The sequence below is a fragment of the Ictidomys tridecemlineatus genome, chromosome 2, assembly GCF_052094955.1.
Source record: "Ictidomys tridecemlineatus isolate mIctTri1 chromosome 2, mIctTri1.hap1, whole genome shotgun sequence".
Classification (NCBI taxonomy): Eukaryota; Metazoa; Chordata; class Mammalia; order Rodentia; family Sciuridae; genus Ictidomys; species Ictidomys tridecemlineatus.
In genome coordinates, this window is record NC_135478.1 from 81,179,073 (window position 1) to 81,200,559 (window position 21,487).

A 21,487-nucleotide genomic window follows, 5' to 3' on the forward strand; every position below is an offset into this window, starting at 1 on the left:
CACAGTCTTTCCAGCTCTCTCTGAGAGGCCTACCAGGGTGTCCATGCTGTGGGATCCTGGAGGGGGAAGGAAGTGCCTGCTCACAGGGGGGCATGCAGTCTAATAGGAAACTGAAGTGTGGGGCACACACAAAAAAGGTGCATTTCCAAAAATCAAATGGGTGGTGTCTGTGAGAAGGGACAGAGTAAAAAAAAAAAAAAAATCCAGAGTGGGGTCTGAGAGTGAGTTGGGAAGAGGGACTGAGTCCATGTCATTGGCTGCAGCTGATGGAAAGAAAGGGAGGTTCATGTTAAATGGAGAGTGGCCCCGTGAAGGAAATTAATGCCACATCGGGACCAGGACATGTGGGAGCTAAAAGAGGAGTGAACTGTTCAGGGTACTTTGGAAAGGAGAACCTGGGAAATCGAGGAAGTAAGGGCGGGTTCAGAAAATAATTGATTGCCTGAGAAAAGGGAAGTGTGGGCCTGGTCTCTGGTCCTCTTGGGCTGTGTTCATTAGTCAGAATTTGACTAGCAAAAGAGTGGGTAACTAGTGCCCCGAAAGCCATAAACATCACAAAAGGCCTCATCCCAGGAACAGGCAAACTTTTGAACTTTTTGTTCGGGTCTCTGTGGGGTGGGTGATGACTCACTGCTCAGCCCCTCCTAACCTCTGTTGGTGATTAGCAGGGGGAGAGGCCCCTGGAGCCGCCCTGCTCTGCAGCAGACCTACATGCCTGGAAGCACAACAAATTGCAGGAAGGGACTGGAGTGAATCTGAAACTGCTGAGGACATTTCCAGCACACGAGTCTCCTGGGCTCGAGGCCGTCTGACTTTTTTTGTGTATGAATATATTTTACCCATTGAAGGAACAGTGGGATGGGCCTTATGTGAGGCCCTAGACTTGACCTTAAAAGGTCCTGAGTCTCCGGGAGACCTGAAGAGGTGGATGAAATCTAAGGAAGGAAATGTGTCCTTGGTGTTCTGAGACCTCTGGGGAGGGAGTGGCTCTGAGAGAGGGACTGTGATCCTGGCTGTGAGGATGAGTTCTTTAAGGGAGGAGAATCCACTGCTCTGCCATCCTGGACTGTGTGGCTGAGCCTCTAGCTGTGGCAGGCATGTGGATGTACTCTATAGAGTCAGAACGGGCCTCCTCCACCTCTTCTCACCTGCTGCTGCTGCTTAACGACCTGGAGCCCAGTCTGATAGGAAGCCCCTGCAGCCAGGCACCTGGTATGTGGGCCCTGCAAGGGTGCTGTGTGTTTGATGCAGGCGGGACCTGGCACAGTTGGGCTTCTGCCTGGAGCTCAGGGTGACCTCTTGAGTTGTCTTTCAGCCTTTATTCTCTCTTGTTACCTGTGCCCTGTGACCTTGGGCACAAGCCAGGTACCCAATAAAGAAAGTGAACCTGTCTGTACACTCATCTTGTGTCAACCTCTGCAAGGCAGGGCCTGTCAGCGGGCAGGAAACCAGCCTCTGGCACTGAGGAAGCCAGGAAGGAACCGCCTTATTCAGACAAACAGGCCCCCCACACCCCACTGGCAGATTGGAAAACTCTCTGGCCTTTTCCCCTCATTTCCTGTGTGTCACCCCCAGCCCACACTTCCTACAGGGCTGAGAGTAAAATGGCAGTTCCTGTTGAGTGAGGCATGAGTCAGCAAAGGAGACTTGGTGGCTGAGTCTTTATAACCTGCAGGCATGGCTATTAAATATTTAAATGACACTATGTATTGATTGGCTTCTCCTCCATTCCCTGAGGGAGAACAGTTCCTGTCTGGGGTTCAGATAATAGCAGTATCTTGGATTTAGACAAACTTCCAAAGAGCTCACAAGTGCTATATAAATCCCACCCATAATGATGTCCCTTCCTCAGAGCTTGCTACCAGGAATGGGGATATTTTACTGAGAGGGAAGACATCCAGAGAGGTTATCCAGTACACTGATGGGCACTCAGTAGGTTGGGCCTGGAGCATGGCACCCTGGCTCCTGCTTGGCCCTGGCTATTTTCCCTGTCCACTCCTCCTTTTCCATATTCCTGCTCTTCACAGTCCCTCTGTCACTCAACCATTCATTATTCTTGCTGCTGGGGATAAAGCATCAAGTAAGGTAGACAAGGTCCCTGCTCGCTGGAGTTTAATTCTTGGAAAGGAGGCGTTTGACAAGAACCCAAATTGGCAGGGAGGGCTCCTCCTGGAGATTGAGTTCCTAATCAGTGTCCAGGCCCTAGGTCCCTGGACTGGGTGGGGGCAGAGCCGATCTGGCCTAATTGTGGATTGGCCCTTACTGGCCACAGATCTGCCTTTCCTCTGAGGACAGGACGGTTATCAGGATAAATATACCCAGCTCCCCATTCCTAGGGTGTTACTCACAGAGTAAAAGCACCCTGCTGCGGATTAGATTACTGCTCTAACTGCTCATGTGCTCTGGGATGTGGGAGGGGATAGGTACTTGGGGCCAGGGGAGGGGGAAGACCTGCCTTCCTGCTCTCCTTCCTAATCTGGAAGAGTCTCACCAAAGGGGATGAGGGTCTGTATAGCTGTATGGGGGCCCATCAGATCTGTGACATCTGAAGCCACTAAGACTGCCCAGGTGGTCAGCAGGGAGCCTGAATCCTCCCTTGCTCAGACCATGGGTGTCTAAGGCTGGCTTCTCTAATCTCCTCAGGGTGGGCATTTGCAGAGCTGGTGCTATCTGTCTGGAAGTCCAGGTTTCACCTGATAGGAGGACAGGTATAGACGGTGGCCTAGGACTATTGTGACCACCCTTTAGCTGTGGCGGCCCTGTGCTACCTTTGTCAGGAACTAAAGAAGGACATTCACCGCTCCTTCCTCTTATCATTTCCTAAGGAAGCTGGTCTAGGCCCTGCCTGGGGCCATGGGAGCTGAGTTAAACTGACCTGTGGAAAGAATGTGTTCAAGGCTTGTGCTTGCTGTGGCCTCTCCTCAGCCAGGCCCTAGGTAACAGGCATGGTAGGGTCGGGTAGGCATTCCTGGTGGCCAGACACCATCTCTCTTCTGGAGCTAGTGGGGCTGCTATTGGAGGAGTGGCAGGGTGGGTCAGGTGGGCCAGGTGGCAAGGGCCCAGGAAGGGCCACCTTCAAACCCTAGGAAGGGATGAGAAAGCTGGCTCCGTGCCCCACATTTACCTATCTCAGCTGTGGGCTCAAGGGTAAGATCTGGCAGGAGGCTTTTGGCCAGAATGGTGCCCTTCCTGCTGGTTCAGCACTATATTGTGGCGTCCTTTGCCCTCAGGGGTAGGAGAGGGTGGAAGGTGCTTTCTCTTTCTAGGGCTGAACATTTATTTCTCTAGGAGAGAGCTCCAGTCTGCTTCATGCGGCCCACTTAATGACAGTATGCTGTTTCAAACCCTGTGCTAAGTAGGTGCTTTATGTCTGTTTTCTTGTTTAATCTTAATCCTGTGAGTAAAATGGTGGCATTCCTATGGGGCAGGCAAGGAAACCAAGGCACCAAACCTGGAGTGACCTACCCAAGAAGTTCAGCTACTGAGCAGAACTGTAGCTCAGAATCCTTCTGTGCAAGCTGTAACTTCTAGTGTCCTTAGAGCCTGGAGGGGAGAGTGGAATAGCTGTGGCTCCTCTTCCCTCTCACACACCATCCTGGATGGACCTTTCTCTCTCTCTCTTGGCACCTGTCCAGCTCCAGTCCTCCGGTCTTGACAGACCTTATCACATACTAAGATATTGTGGCTGGGCCTGGTGTAGAGCTTGTGAAAGAACCCTGACTTTTTTTTTCCTTTGCTTTGCTTGGGGGTGGAGTGGAAAGGTTCATTGATTTATATTTTCTCTCTCTCTCTCTCTCTCTTTCCTGCTGGGAATTGAACTCAGAGCTTTCTGTATGCTAAGCAGGAGCTCTACTACTGAGCTCCACCCCATTGATCCTCTTTAACCCATTACTGAGTGCTGCCTGTCAATGGGTCAGCCTGGGTATTTAAAGGGTAGTCTGAGGCTCATGCCTATGTTGGGGGTATGAGGGGACCCCTGGTTTCCTCCACCCTGTGCCCGTGGGCTGGTATGGAAACTTGAGGTGCACTGCACCATCATTTGCCTAGGAATGCTAGCGGACTGGCCCCTTGGGCTCCCTCCTTAGGTGACTGGGGGGGGCAGGGATGCGTGCATCTTAACCCTCTGGGCTGCAGACCTGTAGGCTTCTACCCATTCCTAAGGATTACAGCTGATCTCCGTGGCCCAGGGAATGGCCTCTTCCTCTTGGTCTGGCCCCTTGTGCACTATGCCCATCTTGCCGCCAGCTCTGGTCAGCTTCCTGGCTCAAAGCCACTGCTGCTCCAAGCTGTTGCTTGGACCAGGCATGGCCATGGGTGGAAATGGGGTACTTGCAGCATTACATTTTCAGAGAGACCTCTAGAAGTGAGAGAGTATGTCCCTCTGGGCCACACTGCATATCACCCTTGGGTTGTACCTTCAAATGATAGTGTGTTCCAGGCATGGTCCTGGAGTCTTGGCATCCTGGCCACCTGGTGCTGCTTCTGGTAGCTTGCTTCCCCTCCAGCTCAACCATCATATCTTGTACCAAGATTGAAACTTTGGGCTGGAGTTGTTGCTCAGTGGTGGAGCACTTGCCTCGTGGAAAGTGTGAGGCACAAGGCTCAGAGTTTGATCCTAGCACCACATAAAAACAAATAAAGGGGGTTGGGGATATAGCTCACATGCACAAGGCCCTGGGTTCAATCCCTAGCACCAAACAAACAAACAAACAAAGGCATTGAGTCCATATACAACTAAAGAAAAAAAAAAAAACGGATTGAAACTTCAGCCCACTCCTGCCTGGGGCTTCCCTGACTAGGCTCAATTTGCAAATTCTGTTGATTGCAGGTTACCTTTGGTTACTTGCCCAATGGCAGGAAGACAGTGGGCCAGTGCTGCCCTCTGGTGGTGCAGTTGATGGTCTGCATCCCTTCCTAGTCAGACCATAGCTCTGTGGCCTTTGCCCTTGGCCAGTGGGGCCTTTACACCCATCCTACCACCAAACACACAGATTGCATGGTCTCACCCAGTGATCTTGGCTTTCCTCTTCTGAGAATTCAAATGTCAGGGTGTGTTTTCATTGACCCAGAGAGGCAAAAAGACTGCAAAGTCCAGGGTGGTTTCCTCCAAAAAGAAGATAAAGCCACCTCAGGTGGCTTCCTCTCTCAGGGTGACTTGAGTCAGGATGGTCTCAGGCCTGGACCCAGCCACTTAGTGGAGTGATGCTGAGGAATTTTGAGGTCTCCCATAGCTTAAATGAGGACCCCACAACTGCTTCCAGCCAGGGCATTTGGAACGTGTCCGTCAGTATGTGGGAAGGGAGGGTATGTTGCTGGTCTTTCAGGGTTCTAGTAGTCTTTGAGGAGCGGGCCCCTGCCTTTCCTTAGGGTACGGATAGGTGGAATGTCTGAGGCTGCCATTCAGTGTTTAGAGCTGAGCCAAAGGCTGGCGCTGTAGCCAGGCATAGTGGTGCATGTTTGTAGTTCCAGCTGTGCCTGAGGGTTGCTTCAGCCCAGGAGTTTGAAGCCACTTAGCTAGTTAGGGTGACAGTGAAACCCTGTATCAAAAAAAAAAAAAAAAAACCCACACAAAAAAAAAACAGCAAAAAATGTTGTAGCTATAGCTCAAATTTTGGGGAACCCCCTGGGATGGGGTTTACCTACAAGTGGATTCCTTTGTGTGCTCTTGGCCTGACTGTTTACTCAAGCCAGGGGAGGAGTTCACTGAGCTGGCAAGGAGACTTTGGCCCTTAACCATTTTGCAGCCTGTGGAGAAATAGTGGGCATCTGCAGCCATCAGAATCCAAAGTCAACCTCAGAATCTACGCCTTGGCCCTTTCTGTATTTCTGAACCCCTTCCTTAAGCGGTTTGTGAGGTTTGTGGGTTTTGGGAGACAGTGACACCAGGCCCTATCCAGGTCACAGGTGAAGACTAAGGTGGAGAAAGAGAAGGAAGTCACACTAGAGACCCTGTGGCTTGCCTAGGTTCCTGCTGGGGTTCCTCACTCAGGCAGACACAGGTTTGGAGAAAACTGGAAGGCAGTGTGCCTTCTCCCTGACAGCTACACGTACTGCATTTTGAATGTTAGTGTATTACTGTATTTTCCTCCTCAAAGTTGTGTTTTCATGTCTTGCTCAGCAAAGACTTGGGGGGATAAGTCAGTACTTTGCCTCCTACCCTTCTTGGTGGAAGATCTTTTTCTGGATTACATAAAGCAAATAAGATCTGCCCATGTACTATAGCATTAACTATCCCAATAAACTCCATACAGACACTGCTTACCAAGGAGACTGAGGCTTAGAGAAGCCCAGCATGAATATAGTAGATGGAGGAGCTGGGACTTGAACTCAGGTCTGGTTCAGCCCCTCAGGTGTTCTCTTGTCTCTGTACCCAAGGACTGCTCCCTTCAAGCAACAGTCTGACCAACATAGGCATCTTTGTTGAAACCTTAAACTAGAATCCAGTCCATAAACCAATAAGCCAGACTTACAGTCATCCCATGGGGCTTTGGTGAGGGGCAGTAGACTCGGATTCAGATGTTGACCACGGAAGGTAGAACATTTGTCTCCCATTGAGTGTCTGGAGCCCAAGAGACCTGAGTTCAAAGACCAGTGTTGTCACCTCAGCCAGCTTTGGCAGTGGGGGACATGACTGCCTCTGAACCCTGGTTTTGCTGTCTGTGTCAGTGTCATTATAAGGAGGAAGGCAGGTAACACAGATGAAGCCCTGGCCCTGCTGGGCTTTCAGGATTGTGGCTACTCCTGCCAACCGTCCTAGGGCTGCACGTGTCTGCTCTGGAGAGCCCACCGTGGGGTTTCCCAGCTGTGCCCATGATGAAGAAGAAGGGGCCCTGTCCCTGCTGGGTTGGGCCTGGAGGAAATGGGGACACAGTGGGAACCCAAGGCAGCAGTGTGGCCCTGGAGACTGCTGGTTCCTTTTCTGCTTATCTAGATACATAGCAACTCCTAGTTCCGGTTTGCTGGAGACCAAAAGCCGAACCTCTCCCAAAGAGCCTGCAGTGGGAGAGGGCAGTGGGAACTGGTCTTCCTCTGAAGTAGGCGACCAGGACCCAGGCTCTTGGACCCTGGAACAGGCTTCCCCTCTGACCATCTGGACGAGAGCCTGGAGTAGGTGTGGCCAACTTATGGTGGGTGGGCGACCAGAGCAGACAGCTGGGACAAGGTGTGGCGCCACAGACTTGGGTGAGGGCCTTACTTCCCTCTTCTCTTCAGGGAAGTGGGGCTAGAGATGAGAGCAGATAGGAAGGATCAGGCTGGTAGCCTTCAAATCTTGGGCTCCTGACATTTAGGAAGTTATACCACAACATGCATCGTTTTGTGGTCACAGCAGTGCAGGCTGGGTATTTGGGTTTGGGGCTTCTGTGGAGTCACAGGCTTTGTTACCTGAGGTACTGGCTTTGTTGCTGGGGCAGATCCCTCCGCCTCTTCAAGCCCACCTTCCTCAGCTGGATAGGGAAGATCAGAATTTCAACCTTTTGGGTTATTAGGAGGATTAACTGGGACCATGTATGCAAACACTAGCCCTGTGCCTGTTGGTAGTAAATGGCAAAAAAATGCGGGCATTGCTTTTTTGATACCAATTATCCTGAGGGCCAGGAATCAAGCAGTTCACCAGGGAGCTCAGGGTGAGCAAGTCCAGGAGCATGGCAGGAATGAGGGTGTGGCATCTGGAGCTGGCCCGTCCAGACTATGGACCTGTCAAGGGTCCCAGGAGTGTGTGGTGGGGGGATAAGGTGAGAAGGTCAGCAGTTCCCACTCCCACCCCTCCTGTCGGCTGCCAGGAGAATGGACGCTTACACTCGAGGGCTGATTCGGCTCCTCCTGTTAAAAGCAAAGTAGTGGGGCCCTGGAGCCTCTGGGGCCAGGCTGCTTGCCAGATTCCTACAGAAACAACCAGCCAAGCAGCTTATCAGGAGGTGGGGACCACTGCACTGGCTTTGTACCAGCCCCTGTGTCCCCATACACCTTACCCCACAGCCTGGAGCCTCAGGAGGATCTTAGAACTTGGGGTTCTGCTTCTATATGACCAGGAGGGCAGGTACTGCTCAGTGTCCCCTCCCACCCTTGGGCTAGGAAGCATAAGCTCTTGGAAGTTCACTGAGGGCCTGGCGCTGCGCAGGGGCCCCTCCCCATGACGTGGGGCCCCTCCTGTCCATTCTCTGCGTGGCTCAGAGTTCCAGGAAGGCATTTCTCACACCAGCCAGCGGCACAGTCCTGTGGGGAGGAACGCAGAGCCAGGTGCCCGACACCCAGAGGTAGGAGAGCCCTAGGGAGCAGCCCCGAGTGAGCTCCAGAGCACCTTCCGTCTTGGCTTGGGGAGAAGAGGGCAGCTTTGGGAGCCTGTTCTTGGCCAGGCTCTTGGGCTGGCAGCTTCCTCTCCTGAGGCTGGTCATCTCTCCCCTGGGTGGGGCCGATGCCCAGAAGTCATTAACTCTTGAGGTGTAGGCAGGCAGGTGCCTTATTCTCACCTGCCCCTGGTGCCTTCTCTTTACAGACGCCCTGCTGGCAGACTTGGAGTCCACCACCTCCCACATCTCCAAGCGGCCTGTGTTTTTGTCCGAGGAGCCCCCCTACTCCTACCCAACTGGAAACCACACCTACCAGGAGATTGCAGTGCCACCCCCTGTCCCTCCACCCCCATCAAGCGAGGCCCTCAATGGCACAGTCCTTGACCCCTTAGACCAGTGGCAGTCCAGTGGCTCCCGACTCATTCACCAGCAGGTAAGGTGGGGACAGGACCTGGGAAATCCCTAAGCCCTGGGGGCAAAAGGATCTTATCTATCAGAGGCTTGGGGAGCCAGTAGAGGAATGGATCAGGGGATTTGCCTGTCCCCTGGCAGACACTGCTTATCCCACCCACCACGTGAGGGGGTCAGTGACCAAGTATTAATCACCAGTGTCCCAGTCAGAGTGTGGAAATTCCCTGGTGAGACTGACTGTGAGCAGGAGCCACCTGGGGGTGACTCGAGCTCCTCCTGTCCCCCATTCTTTCCTTCCCCTTGGGAGAGTTCTCTGAGCACTTTTATTCTCGTAGCCTCCATCCCCATCACCTGTGTACGGCTCCAGTGCCAAAACTTCCGGTGCCTCCAACCCCCAGGACGGTGTTGGTTCTCCGTGCTCACGAGCAAGTGAGGAGGAGCACGTCTACAGGTACAGCCTCATCCCCCCACAGGCGTCCTTCTTCCTGCTCAGAAATTCTGGGAACCCCTCCCGCCCTGGGCTGGAGGCAGCTGAGGCTGGGGATCAGGCTTGGCAACTGGCCCTCAGAGGGTGCTGCCTCCAGCGTCATTGGTTTAGCCTACAGAGGGCCCCAAGGCTCCTGGCCAGTTCATATGCCTGTTAATTGGCCTGTCCACCTTGTCACTAACATCTCCATGTAGCGGATGGGCTGGACTGTCACAGCGTTCCCTTGTGGTAGAGGAACTGAAGCAAGACTTCCTTCCTCCTCCCTCCTTACCACATCCCTTCCCTAGTCTCTGTCGTCTTGCTTTGTTTCCCCTCCACTCTATGCTCCGGAGAATCCAGGGAGTGCCAGTGCCCGGCCGCGGAGCAGCGCTCACCGTCTTCTTCCCTTTGCTCTCAAAGCTTCCCCAACAAGCAGAAGTCAGCCGAGCCTTCACCCACCGTAATGAGCTCCTCCCTGGGCAGCAACCTTTCTGAACTTGACCGTCTGCTGCTAGAACTGAATGCTGTGCAGCATAATTCTCCAGGCTTCCCTGCAGGTAGGATTGGTTCCCCAGGCCCATCTGCTGCCTCTGGATCCTCAGAGGGCTCAAGGGATAAGCGACCTTTTTCTTTCCTTCTCTCTAAGAGGAGACCAACACAAGCCCTCCACTCCCGGGGGCCCTGAGCCCTCACTATGGCATCCCAGAGAACAACAGTCCCGTGGGAGTCAAAGCTGGGCCCCTGACAAAAGAGAAGCCCAAGCGGAACGGGAGCCGGGGCCTGGAGGACGTTCGGCCTAGTGTGGAGAGTCTCTTGGATGAACTGGAGAGCTCTGTGCCTAGCCCTGTGTGAGTATCCATTGGACTCTCCCCACGCTGGGGCAGATCTTGCTCAGCCTGGCCCTGGGCTCCGTGTTGTGTTGTTTAGCCCTGGTGTCACCCATCCCCTTAAGTGCCTGTTGTTTGCCAGACCCTGAGAGTACAGTGGTGAGTCGTGTGGACATCATTTCTGCCTTCAGCTGGCCACTGTCCATCAGAAAAGGCGGACATTGTGCACACAGAGGCCACCTACAATTTAGTGACTGTTAGCACAGACTTCAGAGTTGTCGACAGGGTTTAAGTCGTGATTCTGCCAGTTACTGTGTGTCAGCTCTCAAGCTTTAGTTTCCCCATCTGTAAAATGGGATAAGTGGTTGTGGGTTAATGGGGCTAAGACTATAAGACTATCTATGTTACCAGAGCTGAGACCAATAATACACATAAAGTCCGTGGAATGGTTTCTGGCTCATAGTGTGTAATACTTGTGACAAGTACTTAATAACATTAACTCTTATTAGTGTTAGGCTGTCGTCCTCTCACATCTGTGTAAGAACTCTGTCTTTTCTCAAGTCAGCTCACCTCAGTGCTGTCCCCTAGCTGACAGCCCTCTCCCCGTAGTGGGTCCCCAGGAAAGACTGGGCACTGGTGTTCTTTCCCTGAGCTTGAGGTTTTGGGACTCCAGAGTCAGAGCTGAGGTGTTGACACAGTTCCCTGTGAAGCTTGGGGCTGGCCTCTGGGCTCCCCACTGACACCATGCCTGCCCTGCAGCCCGGCCATCACTGTGAACCAGGGCGAGATGAGCAGCCCACAGAGAGTCACCTCCAGCCAGCAGCAGACGCGCATCTCGGCCTCCTCTGCCACCAGGGAGCTGGACGAGCTGATGGCCTCGCTGTCAGATTTTAAGGTGCCCTGTAGCCCCTCTGTCTTCCATGCTTTCTGTCCTTCTCTTCCTTTACCTCAGTGTGAGTAGCTGGACCTTGGTCCCTCAGTGTTTGGGTGCCTTGTCCAAATATGACTCCGAAATATTCTGGCCTTGCCAGGGCAGCAGGATTTGGGGAAGGGAAGCGAGACAGAATGTGGGACTGAGCTGCAGAGCAGCAGAGAGGCACTCCGCTGGGACATTCCTTCCTCCTTGGGTACTCTCAGCCACCCAGGTTGAGGGGATCAGGAGGCCAGGACTGGGACAAAGGGCCCTGTGTTGATGGCTGCTCTCAGTGGGGGAGGGTGTGTTCTGCTGGGCCATGTGGGACTCAGGATCCCATGCCTGAGAGGTCACTTGCGCTGGAGCCTCATCTCCCACGCTAGTTGTCCTCAACACATCCTCTTTCTTTCTGCTTCTGGCAATTGAATTCACAGGCCTCCCTTGCCAGCCTCCTTTCACCCTTCCCTGTCCCTCCAGGGCCAGGCCACTGGGCCTCAGAGTTCCCACGAATCCTGCGTGTGGGAAACCTAACCTGCCAGGCTGGGCTGGTCCTGCAGGACTTGGCCCTGCCCCTCTCCCGGGCCTCCCCATCCTGCGAGCCCGTGATGTTTTATTTAGAGGATGCAGTGCCTTGATGGGGATTGATATTGACAGAATTCTCCAGTAGCTGCTGACTTGGCTTCCACATAGGTCAGCTTGAGACCTTGGGGGCTGGGTATAGCGGGTATGGGAAGGGTCAGTGCATTCCTGGCCTGATGTTACCTCCTCGTCCTTTGTCTGGGGGCTACCATGGAGGATGGGAGTTCACTGGGCTGATGGTTGCACCTGGCCTTGTGAGTCTTGGGTGCCATGGTTCTGAGCAGCCAGTGAGAGGCAGTAAGTTGGGTTCAGGCACTGGCCTGAGGGAGCCTGCCCCAGTGCCCTTAAGGCTGTCACTGCTTTCTGAGATGTTCTGTGTCCCTAGGCCCGGTGAAGAGAAGCTCAGCGGCTGGTGCTTGGTGGTGCTCTTAGTGCAAGGACTTGGGGACGTTAGGCAAGCTGGGATTGTCTAGGAAGGATAGGGCTAAGAGTTGAGCCACCATCTGAGGAGGACTGAGCAGGCTGCCAGAGGCTGACCCTGCCTTGGTTTGTGCCTGAGGCTGATCTCCGTGGCCACCTGTCCCCTTGTGATGCACCTCATCTTACCCACTGTGGGTGGCCCTGTGGGTATGGCATCAAGGCTGCTTTCTGCTGGCCTGGGTTTCTTGAAGGCCAAGCAGGATATGAAGCCCAGGAAAGTTTTTTGGGGGGCTCTGAGTCTTCAAGGGTCACTCCTGTGCTTCACCTTTGCACCTGGGTCAGTGTAGATGGGGGGTCTCTGAGCCCTAAGTCCAACTCAACCCTTGATGCAACTGTCCTTCCTCGCCTCACCCCAGCTTGCTCTTTCTTTTCTCCCCTCTCCCTGGCTCTCTCCTCCAGACCACTTCCTCTGCTGTGGCCCTGCGTTCCCTGGGGCTGCCCTGCCCAGCTCCATCCCCACTCCATACCGCTCCTCCTCCTTCTCCTCCCCTGCCTTCTGTACTCCTGCCATCCACCTCTAAACCCACCCCTCAAGGCCAACACCACACCCCAGAAGTTCTCTGCACTGAAGAAAATAGACAGGGTCTTCCACCTCCTGTGGCCCCCAGCTGGCTTGACTTGGCTGGCTTCAGGGTGACACGTGACACCTGCAACTCAAGCTCTCCCTCTGTGGAGGGTCCTCCGGGGTCATTTTGTGCAGAGAGCCAGGATGGAGTTAGGAAGGACCTGCTGAACCCTATGAGTGAGCCTTCTAGGGCTCCCCTCTGCCGTACTCCATCCCCTGCTGGGAGCACAGGGTCCCAGGAGCCTGGAGGTCCCTGGGGGCCACCAGCTAACACTTTGTGTTCAGAGGCAGCTGAGATTGCCACTTGGGAATGGCCATGGGCTTTGGAGGTATCCAGGACTGAAGCTTCCCGTGGAGCTGCTTGTGACTCTCAGGAGCCACCTGTGGTGGCCGTGGACCGTCAGGCCGTCTTCCCAGATACCTGGACTCTCACAGAGGACTATGGCGAGCAGAAGGGGAGATCCAGGCCAGAGCCAAGGGTGCTGGGAAGCAGCTGCTCTGCCCCGGTTCACAAGGAGCAGTTAAATGGAGAGATGCCCCACAGGGGAACCCTGAGGGAGCCAACCCAGGACCCTGAGACCCCAAGGAGCCCTGAGGGCACCACTGAAGCTGTTTCCAAGGCCAGGAAGGATCAGCTGGAGCTTCCGCATGCCATGGTCACGGGCACAGCCAAAACTACGGAGAGGATTTCCACCTCTGGCCAGGCAGGCACTGGCTCGCGCAGCTACTTAGGCATGGCCCTCGGCAGCTCTGAGTGTGGGCCGCTCCTTGCTAACTGCATGCAGCCTGCTACTCCACATGTGTCTTCCTGGGCAGCAGAAGCTGAGGTGCTGTGGCCTGTGACCCTGACCACCAGCTTGGCAGTGGGTCCTGTGGGGCCAACAGAGCCCTGCTGGACCCTGACTTTCCTCATAGTGAGGACCCACTTCTTGCTTATTTAAGACTTTTCCCTTTGGTTGAGCTGCCCTTGACATTCTGATGTGCAGAATGGTTGAAAGCTGGACTTCAGAACCACGTAGACCTAAATGCAAACCATATTGTGGCCAATGGTTGCTACCTATGTGACCTTGGGCAGCCACCCTCTGCCTCAGTTTTCTCTCTCTCTCAACCCCCGCCCTTTTTGTGGATGTGTGGTACTGGGGATGGGACCCAGAGGCACTTTACTACTGAGCTATATCCCCAGTCCTTTTTTTTTTTTTTAAATAATTAATTAATTAATTTGTTTATTTATTTATTTTTGGTACCAGGGATTGAACTCAGGGGCACTGGACCACTGAGCCCTATTTTGTATTTTATTTAGACAGGGTCTCACTGATTTGCTTAGCACCTTGCTTTTGCTGAGGTTTGGCTTTGAGCTTTTTATTTATTTATTTATTTATTTAATTTTTTTTTTTATTGTTGGTCGTTCAAAACATTACACAGTTCTTAATACATCATCTTTCACAGTTTGATTCAAGTGGGTTATGAACTCCAAACTTTACCCCATATACAGATTGCTATCCCCAGTCCTTTTTAATTTTTATTTTGAGAAAGGGTCTCAGTTTCTGAAGCTCGCCTTGAACCTGTGATCCTCCTGTCTTAGCCTCCTTAGTTGCTGGGATTGTAGGCATGCACCACCATGCCTGGCTTGTTTTCTTATCTTTAGGATGGGGTAATAATAAGACAGCTTTCCATCAAGGTTGTCCAGAGGATTGAATGAGAAAATTCTTGGAAAGTGTGTAGAAGTAGCACATGATTCCTCCACAAGCCATTGCTGCCGTTACTGTAGTTGTTATTTATTCCTGCTTAATTAAAACTGTATGTCCTTTCCCAAAACAAAACAACAGAAGAGCCACCCCCCAAAACCTAAAACAAAACAAAAACTACTAACAAGTAAGTAATAAAGTAAGCATGAAAGAAAACTGATTAAGAGATTTACTGAAAAGGAAAGCCTGCATTTTTCTATTGTAAATCAAAAAAAAAAAAAAGCCTTAAAGCCTGTCAAGAGCGTTTGCTTACATCCTCTCAATTCTCTGATAACCTGTAAGTGAAGCCAAGAAAACACTGTTACCCCATTTTAAAGATGGAGAGATGGAGGTCCCTGGAAGTTAAGGGTCTTACCCAAGGTCAGAGGCCCACTTGGAGGTAAATGCTGGGCCAGAAGGTTCTCCTGGGGCCTCTACTCCTGAGCCCACCCCATCTGCCTCCTGCTGCCACCCCCTCCTCCTGGCTTTTCTCTGGCCATTGTGTTCTGCCCTCCCTTCCCTTGGGACTCCTGAGTGTGGTGGACTGAGTGGCATCATGCCAGCCCAGAGTTGGAAAGAGAGTGACAGCTTCCCCCTCCACCCCCAGATCCGCTCTGTGATCAGGAGGAGCCGGGAGACGGGCCACGCGCACCCCATGTCCCGGGAGCCCTCTCCTCGCCGCCGGCTGGACCCCGCCACCCTGAGCAGGACCCCATCTCAGGAGCAGCTAATCGCAGAGCTGCAGGGCCGGCTGGGCATCCAGCCGGAGGTGGAGGAGGTCGCGGGGCCACCAGGGCCCTCCACGCAGGACTGGCTGACCGAGGGTGTCGTCATCACCGTGCAGTCACGCGGGAGGCGGGCTGGGGGGCAGCTGGTAGAGAAGGTAGCCAGGAGATGCTGGGCAGCAGGTGTCCAGATGTTTCCTTGGTCCTCTCCTCGGCCAGAGGAGGGATTTAGGGGTGGTGGGGTGTTTACTTACATCCTGTGGCCTTATTGGGAGGTTGGCCTCACTTTTGGTGCCAAGTGGGAAGGCCTGGTGGGATCTGGGACCTCACTTCCCCAGTCCCCCTGCTCTCTGGGCTGATGATTTCTTCTGTTTCCTTCATCTCTCTCCCCGTTTCCTCTTCCCAGGTTGTCTTCCCTCCCGACTCTCCCATTCCCCTCAGAAGAACCATCTCTGTTCTGGCTCCTCCTTCTGTCCCTTTGCCGCAGCATCTCCAGGACGCCTCGGCCAGCAGCTCTTCTCCCCTATCCTCTTCCTCCCCTCTGGGGTCCTCAGCTTGTACCCATGGTTCTCCTGGGGTCCAGAGTGCGGGGGAAGCACCCCGTGATGAGGATGGGCAGGGCGCCACCTCTCCCACTCGCACAGCCCACACTGTGAGGTCCGTGGGCTGTCAGACCGACGAGGACCCACTCTTCTCCCCGATGCAGGCAGGCCTCCCAGGGGCCCCAGCACTGACCTTGCTCATTCCCTGTCCTTGTGCCTGTGCCACCCCCTACTCTGCATGTGGGCAAATGCCGCGCACGTGTGCACACACACACACACACACACACACACACAGGGGTTTCCCTCCATCCACAGCCCTAGCACAAGAACCACCACAGTCCTTCCCTAGACCTTGACCCTGGCCACACCTCTCAGGAAATCAACTGACTTCTTGCTTTCCTGTGAGGCTTCCCTTCTGCCCACCCCTCCCTACTTCCTCCGGGTATTGACACAGAGGAATTCATTCCAGAGAGGAACCCAAAGCCCATCTCTTCCCCTTCCGGTCCATAGGCCCAGTACCTGGTGAGGCCTCTTTGCTCTCTGGCCCTAATCACCTCCCTTTCTCGTCCCGTGCCTTTGGGTGGCTTGCCTCCCTCTCCTGGGCCTTCCTCTCTGGGTTTCTCTAGATTTCTGTCTCCTGGTTTTGGTATTGCCAGTAGGGAAAGATCCTCGTAGCTCATCTTGAATTCCCTGTGTGAAAGAGCCCGATGACAATGTCTCTTATTCTTTAGTTTTTTTAAAAGAAAAGTTTCTTCTCCTTTCCTCCCCTATCTAAGATGCACAGCCTGGAACAAAGAGCGGATGGAGAGTGGCACTCCAGCTGGCCTCCAGGGGGCAGGCAGAGCAGCCCTGAAGGGCAGGACGAGGGAGGGGTCAGTGCCAGGGCCGGGGGCTGAGCTCCTGTTTGTGGTGTTTCCCTGGGTACAGCAGGGTGCTACCAGCCCTTTCTTTTATCCCTTGGGAGCCCCCATCCACCAGGATGGCCTGCAAATGTCACTCCCATGTTTAGGGCTCCCCAGGCCCCTGCCTCACTGGTACTACATGTACAGGAGGGAGAGCGGCCTCCGGGCTGCAGTGCTTCAAGATGCCCTGCTGACCCCATACCCCAGACGTCCTGACCAGCCCCCGTCCCTCTCCACAGTTCATGGCTCAGGGGAAGACTGGGAGCAGCTCACCCCCCGGGGGACCCCCAAAGCCTGGGAGCCAGCTGGACAGCATGCTGGGGAGCCTGCAGTCTGACCTGAACAAGTTGGGGGTCGCCACGGTTGCCAAAGGAGTCTGCGGGGCCTGCAAGAAGCCCATCGCCGGGCAGGTGATGAGTGGGGAGGTGGGCACAGAGCCCTGTGCTCTGCTCCTCTCCTCTCCTCTCCCTGAGCCACCTTCCATTGTCCTCCTCAGGTTGTGACTGCCATGGGGAAGACTTGGCACCCTGAACACTTTGTCTGCACCCACTGCCAGGAAGAGATCGGATCCCGGAACTTCTTCGAGCGGGATGGACAGCCCTACTGTGAAAAGGACTATCACAACCTCTTCTCCCCACGCTGCTACTACTGCAACGGTCCCATCCTGGATGTGAGCTTATGCTGGTGGCACAGTGGTGGGATGGGGGGGGCAGTCAGGATTTCCCCTTATCTGGGCACGATGCCCGCATCAGCTCATTTCATCTTTGCCATAGCCCTCAGAGGGTGTGGGCTCAGAGAAATGGTGGAAACTAAGATTCAAACCCAGGCTTGATCCACAGGTCATCCTGATGCACATTAGGTAGCTCCAGTTCCCCTCCACTTCTGTCCAGAATTCCTTCTGCAAGACTCCTAGGAATTAGGAGCCCTGACCAACAAATGAAGCTGAACGGCAGCCGTCTCACTCTTCCTGCTGTGTGATGTTAGGGAAATGCCTCGCCTTTCTGAGACTAGTCTCTTTACTTATAAAATAGGAGTCATGAACCTATGATCTCAGTCCTTTGTGAGGATTAAAGGAGAGAGGGTCTGGCATGTCACATCTTTTAATAAATCTGAACTCTTAGATTGAATTTTTGAGTATAAGTAGGAGAGACCTTGTTGGGAACATTTTACTCTTGTTGGCTATGAGCTGGAAACAAGGTGGGAAGGACAGTGGCACCTGAGTCTCAGTTGTGAGTGGCAGCTGAAATTTCTTTTTCGTTTTTTTGGACCAGAGATTGAACTCAGGGACCCTTGACCACTAAGCCCCAGCCCCAGCTCTATTTTGTATTTTATTTAGAGACAGGGTCTCACTGAGTGACTTAGTGCCTCCCTGTTGCTGAGGCTGGCTTTGAACTTGCGATCTTCCTACCTCAGCCTCCTTTGGTGCCAGGATGACAGGCAGGCACCACTTCACCTGGCTGGCAGCTGGACTTTCATTCCCACTGTTTGCTTTCACAGAAAGTGGTGACGGCCCTTGACCGGACTTGGCATCCTGAGCACTTCTTTTGTGCCCAATGTGGAGCCTTCTTTGGTCCTGAAGGTACGGCAGGACTGGAAGGACTAACCCACTGTCCCCTCGGAGGGCTGGGAGACTCTGCTGAGGTTGGGGTAAGGGTAACTCCATTTCTGAAGGCCCTAAACTTGCTCCTAATCCCTTGTTCCTCAGGGTTCCATGAGAAGGATGGCAAGGCCTATTGCCGAAAGGATTATTTTGACATGTTTGCGCCCAAGTGTGGTGGCTGTGCCCGGGCCATCCTGGAGAACTACATCTCAGCCCTCAACACCCTTTGGCATCCTGAGTGCTTTGTGTGCCGGGTAAGGAGCCTTCAAAGCATCTGGAGGGGCTAGAAGAGGCAGCTGGGGGTCCATCAAGGGTTCTCTGATCAAATAAGTTTGGGAAACTTCTAAATGCACATGTGAATCCAAATAGTGACCTAGGATGCAGAGTCCAAGAACAGATCCCATTTTTCAGCACCAGAGTTTCTGGCAACACAATCACAGCCCCTGCTTAGGTACCCAGGAATCCAACCTTGTTTGAATGCAGGGTATGACCTTAGTAGCTGCTGGTCCCTTAACTGCAAGCACGTAGCCCAGCACTCTGCACATAGGAAATGTTGGGCAAGTGAGTCAGTACGAGTGTGATGACCTGGACTGTCCTTGTGCATGATGCTAGGACCTGGCCCAGCCAGAAGGGCCAGCCTCTGAGCCCCTGTCCTACAGCGTGCCCCCTCTCTGTCTGGCAGGAATGCTTCACACCTTTCATCAACGGCAGCTTCTTTGAGCATGACGGGCAGCCGTACTGCGAGGTGCACTACCATGAGCGGCGCGGCTCGCTGTGCTCTGGCTGCCAGAAGCCCATCACGGGGCGCTGCATCACCGCCATGGCCAAGAAGTTCCACCCGGAGCACTTTGTCTGTGCCTTCTGCCTCAAGCAGCTGAACAAGGGCACCTTCAAGGAGCAAAATGACAAGCCTTACTGCCAGAACTGCTTCCTCAAGCTCTTCTGCTAGGCGTCCCTTCCCCAGCCCCGCCGCCCTGACTGCTACTGTGACCCAGAGACGTGGAAACTGGAACCCTCATCCTCAGCTGGCACAGGATGGGACAAGGGGCATGGGGGTCCTGTGTGCTTCTCTAGCCCCCACCAAAGCCTTGGGCCTCCCTTCTCTTCCTACAGCTCTCCCCAGGCTGCCCACTCCTCATCCTCCTGGAGGTGGAGGCTGGGGGCTCCATCCCACCTGACATGTGTCCCCATGAACCTGCCCGGCCTGGCCAGCAACCCACACTGGAGCCATCTTGTACTCCGATTTCAGCAGCAGAGCTTGGGAGGGAAGGGCCGGCAGGGTTACATGGAGTCTCTTTTTATCCTTATCCCCTCAAACCACAGTCTAACTGTCCTGAGAGAATTGGGGGGTTCCCTGCTCCCTCCAAACAATGCCAGCATAAACCCATCCATCCAAGGGTGGAAGTGCTCAAGGGACTGCAGGTTTCTTGGGCTCTCGCCTTCCAGTCTCCCCAGGCCTGGGTGACTGTCCCCTTTCCCAACTGCCTCTTTTATAACTGCTCCAGTTCTACTGAGAAAGGCCTCTCCAGCAATAATGTTTTATAGCCACTTCCTCCATCTCCCAGGACAGCACCCATGGGGAGTGTCGCCTGGGCCTGGACACTGTACCGACTTTGATAGATTTCTACACTGAGGTTTGAATTATGTCACCCAAGTTGCTTTTATTTCTCGATACAAGATGATTTTGAAGAGATTTTAAAGACGTTCCCTTTTATATTCTCCTCCTCCTCATCCACTGCTGCTGGTCCTGTCAGTGACCATGGCTTTGGCTTGGAGTTTGCTTTGTACCGGGTCGGGGAGCAATTTGTATTTTATTTTTTTCTTGGCGTAAGCAGGTGAACTGGGAGCAGCTCTGTGACTCTTCTTCTGTAACTTCATGGCTCACCAGGACTGTTTTATAAACTGCTGTATTTTGAAACCCCTTCCTTTCTGCCCAGGCCAGCAGCTCTTAATTCAAACTGGCCTGAGTGTGTCTGACCCTTTGGGACCTGGAATTCTGAACCTCATCTGTCCTGTTCCTAAGGGAGGAGAAGGGGAAAGTATACTTGGGGGGCTGCTTCCTGTCTGAGTAGGAGCTTTTTGGCAACAAAGAACCCACTGAACATTCTCGGCCTCCTCACTACTTCTCCAGGGCTTTCTCCTGTCTTCTCAGGAAAAATTGGTTTCTGATTTTGACCATGAAGACCATAAATGTCTCTTTGGTCTTGTTGATTCCACTGGGCATATTCCTTCCTCAAATTTCCTGCCCTCCCTGGAGACTGGCACAGGTTCCTCCCCCTTTACAGGGGTGATTGGCACTTCAATTTGGGAAGAAGGCCCCAGGTTGGTGCAAGGGAGCCTGAGAGGATTTGGGGCAGAGGGACAGGGTCCTGCTGAAGCGACAGGAAGCCCCAGAGCTCTTTCCCAGGATAAAGCAGGAGCAGGCAGGCCTGGGTTTCCTGGTCAAGGGCAAGGGACCCCAGAGTGGTCTACTGGGAGGGATTCAGACCGGTCCACAGGCCTCCCAGCACAGGCTGAGTATGCTGCGGTCCCAGAAGAGGATCTTTTCCTCTGGGCTGGCCTGGGAGCTGCCTAGGTCTGGGAGGTCCTCCAAAGGTCTGACATCTCCACGCCCACCACAGGCCTTACTGCTCTGTTTACAATGACCCACTCCAGGTCCCTCCCCAAGAGGGACTGGGGTTTCTGGGAGTCAACCCTCTGGGTCAATGGTTATTTGATCATTTGATTTTTTTTTCTCTATAAACTTCTAACCTGGCCTTTTCCATTTCAATTCCTGTGATTCATGCCAATAAAGTGTGCCATTATTTTCACCTGTGCTAGTGCCATTTCTTGGTGATCTGACAACCAAGTGGTCCCAGAAGAGAAACTGAACCCTCCCCAAACTCAGAGGGAGGGAAAATCATTGGTGTTCTTTCCTTGGAAGCTCTACTATGGTGCTGCTGTCCCGTGGATCCGCTGAGGGTATCCCTGAGGACCTGTGGGTGTCTTTCCACTCATTTAGATGTGGAAAGAGGTTGGAGAGGATCTTGACATGTACAAGGCAATCCCCAGGGCCCACAGAGCCATGATGGGAGCCCAGGACATGCCCCTGCCTGTGTTTCTGTGGAGCCAGATGCCCAACACCTTGGCTGCGACCCCTTCCTGGCAGAATGCCCCTGACATACAGTTGCAGGTGGCTCTCTACTGTCTCCCTGTGGTCATGTTCATATTTGCATGCTTCCTCTATGCACTTGCTAGATCCAAGGCAGCCAAGCTGTCTGGATGGCATTATTCCACCTTGAGCTGTGGCCTCAGTTTCCCTGTCATTTGAAACAGTCCTCCAGAAGCAGTGTGTTGAATTCAAGCCTAAAACCTGGTCGTTTCACAGTGACCTCGGAAGTGAACATTACCTTCAACCCCACCCAAAGATAATAACTTATTCTTCTAGACCATCTTGGGGTCATTCTGTTTATAGGAATGGCTGTG

At 53.5% G+C, this 21,487-nt stretch overlaps 1 protein-coding gene across 3 annotated transcripts; it reads left to right on the top strand.

The window, feature by feature from the left end:
* Positions 1–8,116: 8,116 nt before the first annotated feature.
* On the top strand, positions 8,117–20,832 carry Pxn (paxillin). Of its 3 annotated transcripts, XM_078039019.1 has the most exons (15): positions 8,153–8,255; positions 8,495–8,721; positions 9,035–9,150; positions 9,586–9,722; positions 9,812–10,013; positions 10,752–10,887; positions 12,364–13,233; positions 14,861–15,136; positions 15,385–15,684; positions 16,297–16,392; positions 16,662–16,832; positions 16,919–17,092; positions 17,920–18,001; positions 18,128–18,276; positions 18,705–20,832. In XM_078039019.1, the coding sequence occupies exons 4-15, from the start codon at positions 9,629–9,631 to the stop codon at positions 18,969–18,971; spliced, it is 2,817 nt and encodes a 938-aa protein (XP_077895145.1). In that variant the 5' UTR covers positions 8,153–8,255; positions 8,495–8,721; positions 9,035–9,150; positions 9,586–9,628; the 3' UTR covers positions 18,972–20,832. The 3 variants fall into 3 exon arrangements, with proteins under 3 accessions (XP_040145336.1, XP_040145337.1, XP_077895145.1); XM_040289402.2 differs by lacking the exons at positions 12,364–13,233; positions 14,861–15,136; positions 15,385–15,684 and having other exon boundaries at positions 8,117–8,255; XM_040289403.2 differs by lacking the exons at positions 12,364–13,233; positions 14,861–15,136; positions 15,385–15,684; positions 16,297–16,392 and having other exon boundaries at positions 8,117–8,255.
* The last annotated feature ends 655 nt before the right edge of the window (positions 20,833–21,487 follow it).